Source organism: Sprattus sprattus (assembly GCF_963457725.1).
Source record: "Sprattus sprattus genome assembly, chromosome: 15".
Classification (NCBI taxonomy): domain Eukaryota; kingdom Metazoa; phylum Chordata; class Actinopteri; order Clupeiformes; family Clupeidae; genus Sprattus; species Sprattus sprattus.
The window spans coordinates 28898161-28908036 of record NC_137913.1 but is presented as its reverse complement, the minus strand read 5'-3'; the positions used below and the strand labels follow the sequence as shown (position 1 = coordinate 28908036).

The 9876-nt window shown below is 42.8% G+C and overlaps 1 protein-coding gene across 1 annotated transcript; it reads right to left on the bottom strand.

Annotated features, from left to right (window-relative positions):
• Positions 1–6907: 6907 nt before the first annotated feature.
• xbp1 (X-box binding protein 1) lies at positions 6908–9611 on the bottom strand. The gene is given in 6 exon segments (XM_080852064.1): positions 6908–7961; positions 8160–8171; positions 8174–8326; positions 8472–8588; positions 8709–8805; positions 9237–9611. Coding segments are annotated over 6 exon segments (1227 nt in total). The 5' UTR covers positions 9476–9611; the 3' UTR covers positions 6908–7352.
• Positions 9612–9876: the final 265 nt, after the last annotated feature.

Genomic DNA, 9876 nt, shown 5'->3' with positions numbered 1-9876 from the left:
CACACACACACACACACATACACACACACACACACACACACACACACACACACACACACACACACACACACACACACACACCCAAACACATGCACACTCACACACACACACACACACACACACACACACACACACACACTCACACTCACACACACACACACTCAAACACACACACTCACAAACACACACACACACTCACACACACACACACTCACACACACACACACACACACACACACACACACATACTCACACACACACACACACTCACACACACACACACACACACACACACACACACACACACACACACACTCACACACACACATACACACACACACACATTACATATACACACCCTGACAGTCACTGACAGGCAAATACGCACACAGACACACACACACCCTGTTTTGACAATGCAAGGTTTGTCCAGGAATGTTTTGGTTTGTGCTTTCACCTCGTTCTGTTTCTTCCTGGTTGTCTCATTTTCTGGGTTTGACCTGAGTTGGTATTGTGTCTTTTGTGCATTTCTCACCTGCTATTGTGTTAGCATGTTGTGAGAATATTCAGTTGTGCTTTTGTCAAACAGGTATCCCTCCCTTTGCCTGAGTTATTGTGAGACTGGGGTCCCCACCCTGTTTCCCTGGTGTAGACCTGGCCTCAGTCAGCACACATATCTGATTCAGTACTGCTGCAGCTGCTGGGACATTTGAGGTGTCTAAAAGAAGAATTACCTTCAATTTGCATTATTCAGGGTAAAATTCAAACTTCAATACATACTTCATACATTCTTAGAGATGTCCACAAGCAGGCAGGTATATATTCAGCTGCAGGAGAGGAGTGTTTCGATTTGACCCCCGTTCCTCAGCATGAATGCGGTGGAAACTTTGTCTGTTGCTAGGCAGACTACATGGCACCAGACTTGAACATTGCGACTGTTGCAGCTCACCCACTTCCATAGTGATAAATAAGTGGTGATAAACTGTGGTGCTGTTTTGTGAAAGAGACTGTCTTGATCACGTCAGATTGGTCAGAAATGTTAGTGTTGTGATCAACACAGGCCAAAACATGTTGAGTTTCCTGCTCAGACAAACACCAGATGGGGGTTATTAGAACTGTGCACACGTGCACCTCTCACTGAGTTTGTTTTCATCATACTTATCATCAGTCAACTGTACAGCCTGATAAGTCACCGCAGAGTTTTACTTTCTTGCAGTGAACTTTCTAGAACTCTTATCCCCACTGATAAGCCGTCCTGGGGCAGAGAGGGGGGTGGGGGGGCTGCAGACTTCTGGAACCGTGGGGGTCAAAAGGGAGGCTGAAACCCTGTGTAGCTTGGATAAGTCGTTTAACTTAGCGATGGGGGTGGTGGAAAATAAAAGCTGTCCTGGGGAGACTACAGGGTGGGGTCTGCAAATACCTCAAATTCCTCTTTGTCTCAGATGGAAGCTTGTCTGAAATGGCCAAGATCCATGTTCTAAAATTCAATTCATTCAGAGTCTAAAGACGTTTATGTTTCCAATTAGAAGTAGCAGATTAGCTCGAGCACAGTGGCTTCTGGCAGACCTCTCACTCAGGGTGGTGGAAAGTCCACTTTGTCCTTGTTCTTTTGCTGCCCACAATATCAACCAACATTACCTCCCAGGGAAAATTCAATATTTGCTCTTCAATTACCGGCAGGCCACTCCATCCCGTGGAGTTGTGAAAGGGGAAATTGGACTTGAAGTTTCTGTTTGTTCACTTGTGTGATTTTTAAATTAGAGTGTGCTGTTTCTCAGCACAAAATTCCCTCATGTTCCTTTAAAAAGGACAGTTTGTGGACAGTTTATAATAAAAGGAATTAATAAAATGCTAGTAAATGTGTATTTTATTTATCATCACACATATTATGATCAATAAATGAAAGTTATTTTGTTGAACTGGCTGAATTGTTTTTCTTTTTTCTTTGGCTTCATGTGAGTTTGTACAGCCTCTTGACTATGCCCACTCATTTACCCCTTTCTGCCCCCACCCACCCCTCTAGGCAAGGTCAGAAGGTCTTCTCCCTCCCCTTGTCATTACACACTACTGTGTAATTCCACTTTTACAGACTCTCCCAGAAGCTTCTCCAAATGACTCTTTTACAAACACAGCGGTTGCTCAATCCCTGAGCCCAGGGTGGATGTCACCGTGGCAGTGTTTCTGGATCTGGATCAGAGTGACATGTTCCCGATTGGGCAACCTTTGCTCCCTTGCTGGTCCATGTTATCTGTGTGTGTGTGTGTGTGTGTGTGTGTGTGTGTGTGTGTGTGTGTGTGTGTGTGTGTGTGTGTGTGTGTGTGTGTGTGTGTGTGTGTGTGCGTGTGCGTGTGTGGGTGTGTAGCTGTGCAAAGAGCTCTTTTCCCTGATGGGAAAATGATAAAATGGCTTTTCTGGTGTTATTATGGAGTCAGGAATATACCACCACAAAGCCCTAAAGAGTTATTGACTCCACATGTTGTTTTTCTTTTATAGTTTGACTTGAACTAAAAACTCGAACATGGATATCTCTTAATACGGACAGGATTTCTCTGCTCTTGAAGTCAGACTGATGTCCAACTATAATTATATATCCTTCCTATTACCTTTCAATTTGACCCCAGCAATTTAAACCTCCGAAACATTATTATAATTTTAAAAATGTACCCAAGTTTATGTGTCAGGTACTTTAGGTTTGCTACCTAAATAGCCACTATGGAGAAATATGCAGATCACCATAAAATCTCACTGATTGACCTAAAATGTGTAAGAGATACTGTATCTTTCTGGTGTTTTATGGCTTCATATTATTTATAAGTACATATTGTTGGGATCTATAGCATTTGGAATAAAAAACTATTTCTGTTATCAGGAATAGTAATAAATGTGATGAAAAAAGTTGATATTTCTTATATATATTATACAAGCAGCCTGGGGTCAAATTGACCCCAAACAACACTTATGCGCACAGCATGTGTACAGGACATTGAAAACATATCATCATGTTCATTTTGTGTTTACCCAGTTGTCCCCATTCAATTAGGAAAAGTCATTAAATGTGAAGCAAAAACAATTATGTCAATAATTTATTTAGAGACGTTAAACATTGAATGGGGTCAAATTGACCCCAAACATAATAGGAGGGTTAAATTGCCTCTGCAACCATCAGAGAGCTGAGCAGCTTCCAGGTGTAAGGAGGATCAAGTTATGTGGGCAGAGAGCCATGAAACAAGCTTATGGGAGAGTGTAAGTCTGTGGTTGACTGTGAATATTACAAATTATTAGGTGGTTCGTTTACATAAATGGCTAATGTGTGTAGGAAATTGTACATCAATAGGAGGCAGGCCCATGACTGCAACAGTTGTTGGTTGATGTCTGAAGAATTAATAAAGATGCTGTTCTGAAGGATCCGCTGTTCTGAAGGATCCAATGTCCCAATCTAGTTCATTCTATGTATGTTTTTTTATTTTGCTCTTTCAGGCAACATTGCAAAACTTCAAATGATGTCTTGGGTTCTGAAAATCTAGTAGATAATCTAGTAAGAGGAACATAAAGTATGCAGTGAAATATATGTCTATGGGCTCTTAAATTCTTCACACTCACACAACTAATAAACCTTCAGGAGGAGTGTGTGTGAGACTCCTCTGATCTCAGTCCTCAGCGATGCTGGAAGGTATGCCAACGTGCTCCTGCATGCATAGCCAAGCCTCTTGAGGCACCGCTCAGCCGTAGTGTGCCTCAAAGGGAACACTTTTAAGAGTCTATTTTTTCAGAAACCCACTGTGGTTTCTTTTGAGTTGATAAAGGCTTAGCCAGCATCTCACCGCTCCATCTGTGTCTTCGTCCTCTCTCTGAACGGTCCTACTGAGCAAACAAGTTTCAAGACACTAGCAGATCGATGTCTAGACAGTGTAAGCACAAAGGATTTCTTTAACCACACATCACATCCACAGATATTCTACATGTGAAAGATCATGGATGATGAAGGAATCCACTTCTGTAGTGTTTGGTGTTTGGAGGCCTCATCTCTCCTCGAGTCTTTCTTGGAAATCACACACTGCTGCTCTTGTCTGGAAGGGTTTGCATTTTTGCCATCATTCCAGTCTCTCTCTGATGACACCGTAACCTAGGGCTGAGCTCTGTGCTGGGACAACATTTGCATTTCAAGTAGGGATGGGTTGACAGGAAACGTGTTCACATATGGCCGTGATTTTCTGCTCAGAGGCTCTGTGTTTGGTTTTGAAGCAGACAGATGTGTTTTATACCCAGCCCTGGACTAGAATACGAAATGATAATTGGTTGCATCACATACATAAATATGATCTGTGTTATATACATACAGAGCGTGTACGTTGTATATCAGGCAGGGACTGCAGATGTAAATGAGCCCTTGGACGATCATCTGGCTCGGTCATACACATGTGCATTTACTGTGCATTGTACCTGTAAAATAAACGCATACATATAAAACACATAACTATAATACATATACACATGGTAAGAGATGATGAGGCTTACCCTTCCTGGTCGTGTGGTACCCCTCACCTTGTGCCATGCACACTGCAAGGCAAGAACTGTGTTGCCAAGGTAACATGTGGAATGGAGTCTTGTGAAAGCTCTCCTTTTTTTTGGACAGTGAGTGAGTGGCTTTAAATAACTGAAGAGTCAATAATGTCATTATCTGTACAAACCTGTCTTGTCAACTTTTGAGGTGTGATGAATGCCCGTGGACCAAAACCAACTGTTTCCTGGAAATGTTTATCAAATGTATCACCCTGAACCACTTCCTGGAATGAGAGAAACAGAGGAAGTATCACACATTATTTTAAAAAAGGACTACAAGGCCAATTTATTTAACAGGCTGTGAATCACATGCTGAATGTATGTCTTTTTCTATCCCTTTAAAATGATTAGTCTGAAAGTAACCAAACAATAGTCATCTTTGAGTTTTGCCAAAATATTTTGCTAGTAATGTCTGTGCTCTGTTGTGCTCCCTCCCTCTCTCTCTCTCTCTCTCTCTCTCTCTCTCTCTCTCTCTCTCTCTCTCTCTATTTCAGCTATACTTACAATTGAATCATTCACTAGCTGTGTGTGTTCCTGAACAGGAAGTAAAGGTCAGTCTGACTGCCCATTTTGGTCATGCTGTTCCAGTTCTGGTTTTCCCCGTCTTTAAAGTTCACTGATACAGATCATCGGTCAGATTCTCAAGAAAGCACTGACTCTGGGTCCTTGTATCGCATGGTTCCTGCCAACCCACATGTGAACAACTCCCCTCGAGAGGAACGAGAAAAACATGAGTTTCATGGTTTCATAAAAACTTAATTAACATCCTCCCCTCTGCCCCTTTTTCGGTTTCTGTATAAAATTGCACCTTGACAGAAAAAAAAGGAAATGAAAAAGCAAAGTAGCTAAACCTCCCTAAGCGTGTCCTTCAGCAGTGCATTAGGCTACCTACTCTTTTCACTCTGTCCATGGGTTGATGTGGGGGGATATCCTGTTATCTAGCTCTGGCCACCTCCTCAGGTCCCTGTGCAGGATTGGTCGGTCTCAGCCAGGCTGATGACAGGCGTATATTATTACCCTGGACCACACTCTAATTTAAGCGTGAACTTTACTATTTAGGACAGAGTGACATCATCATCATCATTAACATCATCCATTTTCATGACACTGCCTCATCTGATACCCTGACACATTGTTTGTGTTTTCTGTGGCCAACCCTCGGCACATAGGATATGAAGGACAGAGAGTAGAAGTGGTGCAATCTCAGACAATAATGTCCAAAGACACCAATAACATCAAAAACGTGTTTACTTTACTTTGTACTCAGGGCAATGTGCTCAGGAAGTCGAGTGAGAACAGAAGCTGCAAGAACCACACTGTGGTAGAACGACGTGGGGGAATTGCAGACAAGTTGACGTTGTGAAACCCACATGACAGTAGCAAACTCTTTAAACAGTCAAACATGACAGGGAATTTTCAGACTTGAAAAAGAAAGGACTAAACAAATGTCTGAGGTTGGTAAGACACTGGACCAGAGGTTCATGTGAAACAGTCCAAAAGGAACGACTTTCTCAATAGTGATCTCACTGCATCCCTTTCCACAGGACATCTTACAACTGAAGAAAATACAGTGACTGAATCAGATCTCTGGTGTCAGGTGGTGTGGTTAACCTGAACTAGTGTGCCCATAGAAAATAGAGATGCCTGCACTCTTTAAAAGCAGAGCTTTAAATCAAAGCTGGCCATGACGTCTCTTAAGAGGGCAACACTGAGAGGCCCACATCCATTACCATCTTGTACGTATCGAGAGCAAAGCTCATCACAGCACTGATGTTTAGAGAGCAAAGCTCTTCAACACAACACTGATGTTTAGAGAGCAAGGCTCCTCATCAGACTCTCCATCACTAGTGTGTTAAATAACATGTTGAAAGCTGCTGTAGCCTCACTTTGCAGACATTTTTGCGTTAAATACAGTACCTGTTTGTTTATATTTCTTTAGATGTGTGCTTTTCATCATTAGCATGAAGACCTCTGACATAAAAAGCAGGCAAGATCCCAGAATTGTCATTAACAGGATGTATTTTTAGTGACTTGAACTATAAATGCACTTAAGAGTATCAAACTGCACGCGGTGAGGTGTAGTCAACTAATATTTAGTCAGCATTTAACTATCTATATACTTCCTGCTTATCTTATCAGGTTTGTGAAATGCACACTTGGCAATGTCTCAGTTTTCATATTCCACTGGAAAGTGCTGTGTAAATGTGTGTGTGTGTGTGCGTGTGTGGGGGGGGGGGTGTCATACTCATAAAATACAGCTTCAGATCCTTTCCTAAAAGAAAAAAAAAACTCACCCGATCACCTGTTGTCAAAACCGTGTAATCACTATTCAAGACCACAGACAAAAGTTTATGCAATGCTTGGCGTTTAATACAAGAGCTAGGAGGAGAATGCCATAAAAATCATCGAATAATGCTATTCATAATAAAGCATTTTGGTATATCTGACATTACATACAGTAGACTCAAACTAAATACATAAATAAATAGACAGGTTACAATTAGTCCCCAGGACCCCTTTCAGAGGATTGAGATTGTGGATTGAGAGATATTTTGTGAGAACCCAAAACGTTAGATTTTCTGCAATCTGACATAACAGTCACAATGCGTATCATGCTTCCAGGATGCTGCAGTTTAGTATACTGCACGTAACGCCTGCCACATCATTAAAGAGTTAGTACTTTAGATCTAGAACTTTGGTCTCAACCCTATTATGGTGACTCGTCGCATATTTACAATATAAAGCAAAAAAGCTACAAGGAAAAGGGAAGTGACTTGTGATTTGTTTTGGGTTCAGACACTGATCAATTGGGGGAAAAGTTCATTGGCGAACACGTCGTCCCATGAGCTCTCAGAGCACAGAGGGGAGGACATGTTGCTGAAAGGGGAGGGGGACCTCTCGTATCCAGAGTCACTGTATGCGTCTGTCAGGTAGGGCGTCTTCCCGTTGCCAGCCAAGGAGGGGGAGTGAAGGGAGAGGAAGCCATCCAATGGAATGAGCACCTCCTCTGGCTCGTCTTTCACCGAGACATCCTCCACTTCCACTTCCACCGCCACCTCCTCTTGGGCCGGGGAGAAGGCCTCTTCCTCCTCATCATCCTCTTCCTTCATCTCCTCCTGCTGCTGTTGATCTTGATCCTCCAGCTTCAGCTCCTGCTCAATCTCCTGCTCCACGCACACCACCTCCTCTACAGGTTTGGTGTACATGTGGTCAAAGTGGATCAGTTCATTAGCGGCTTCCAGCTTAACTGGTGTGGCCCCCAGAGCTGTAGGTGCGGCGGGGCATACTGGAACTTGGTCACCTCCAGTGAGCACAAGCTGGGGCTCCTCGGGCTCCGCCAGGCCGGCCTTGAGGAAGAGATCTGGGTCGAGGATGTCCAGGATGCCAAGCAAGAGATCAGACTGCAGGAGTAACGAGAGAAAGCAGGTGAGTATGGCAAAACACAAGACTCCAAGACAGAGGAAACGAGTGAGGACGGATACAGAAAAACAGAACTAAGAACTATAAAACTACATTACATACTACATTTCATGTCAGAAACGTGGTAGAGGAAAGTTTTTTTTTTTTTTTTTTTGCAGCAGCAGCAGCAGCAGTCTCACCTCAGAGTCTGAAGAGCTAGGACTGCCAGTATCCATGGCGAACTCTTTGGATTGGAGGATTGCTGGGTCTGCACCTTCTGCGGAGGTACACGTAGCCTAAGTGCTGCGGACTCAGAAGACCCGATCCCCAAACCAATGGAGTTCACACTGGATTCCAGTACTTGAACCTATCCCAGGGGAGAGAGAGGGAGAGACAATCAGCCACAGTTCAACTACCAGCAAAGCATCTTAGAAGACCACTTACAACCACAGCACCACACACACACACACACAGACACACACAGACACACACACGCACTCTCTTTAATTTACCTTTTCGACTTCTTCCAGGGTATCTAAACCCAATCTCTGTCTTAGTTCCTCATTCTCAGTAATGAGGTCACTTGTCTTCTCTCGCAACAGCTGGTTTTCGATGTGGAGTTGCTGATTCTGAAAGATGAACAATATTTGCACTTCGTGTCAAGGGCACATATTCCAGATCAGCATAAGGATGTGTGCACTGGTTAAGTAAAGAAAGAAGAAGATAAAAAAAAGTAAAAGTAATCTTACCTCCAGCTCCAACTCCAAAACCTGCTGTTCCAACTCTCCCATTTTGGCCTTTTTTCTGTCTCTTGCTGTCTGAGCAGCAACTCTGTTCTTGAGTTTCCTTTGAAAATAAACATTTTCATTATTTTTTTGTAAAAAATGTCACTCTTGAAATAAAACTCCATTTCCTGTCAGAAGAAAAAGAAGAAGTTGTACTCCTTGAGCGATTGCGTAATTGCCGGCCATGTTCTTGCCACGCAGGCAGAACTGGATAGTCTCAACTGGGTGGGACCTAAACCCTAGGCTACTACGCATTTAAAAAACGCTAACGTTGCCAGATTGACCGGCACACAAAGCATACCATTTACTACAATGGTTATTTTAAGAACGGCAATATTCACATTTTCAACAAACGATTCAAATAAATCAGCTTCATTAGATGTTAAAATCATCAGTAAAGTGTCATAGCACTCGACATATCATTTTAAAGGTGGGTCTGATTAAAGTGGCTAACGTTAGCTTCCAAAAGCCGATAATAAGTATGACACTTACCTCCGAAGTGCTTTTTCGTCAGGGCTCAAGTGTGTGAGTCGCTGTCTTTTCCGAAGAGGTGGTCCAGATGAATTTGAATTTGAATCTGAATCTGACGAGTTTGGGCTTCCTAATGAAGGGAGAACAACCGATATTGACCGGCTGTAGCCTCCCTGTGTTGCTGTAGATGAGACATTTTGTTTTCCAGATATTAATAGGACTTTGTGGGCGCCCCCAACCCCTGCTGTCACAACAACCATTCTGTGCTTGCTGCTGGATCTAAAGAAGACCCTCTGTATTGTAAATTAGTAAATAGTTGTTATAGCGAAGGAACAGCTAAATTCCCTCTATCTAACAGCAACCGTACAGCTCGCAGAAATAATCTGCCGGATCCGCCTCTTGCATTCTATTTCTACTATCGTGGTTCATCCTGATAGGACGAAAGACTGTATGACGTCAATTGGAGCTTGATCGCTGCTTGGTTCAGGGGCTGATGAAATTTACATTCAATATTTCCCCCTGTTGATTACTACGTGGAAAACCCCGTAACCTTTGCGCATATTCAGACATGTTTGGCAACAAACGAAGAACAACAAGATATTACAAATCATCCTAAATTACTGTCTGGAAGGGGCCATATATATCTGTTAGTTGTGCTTTA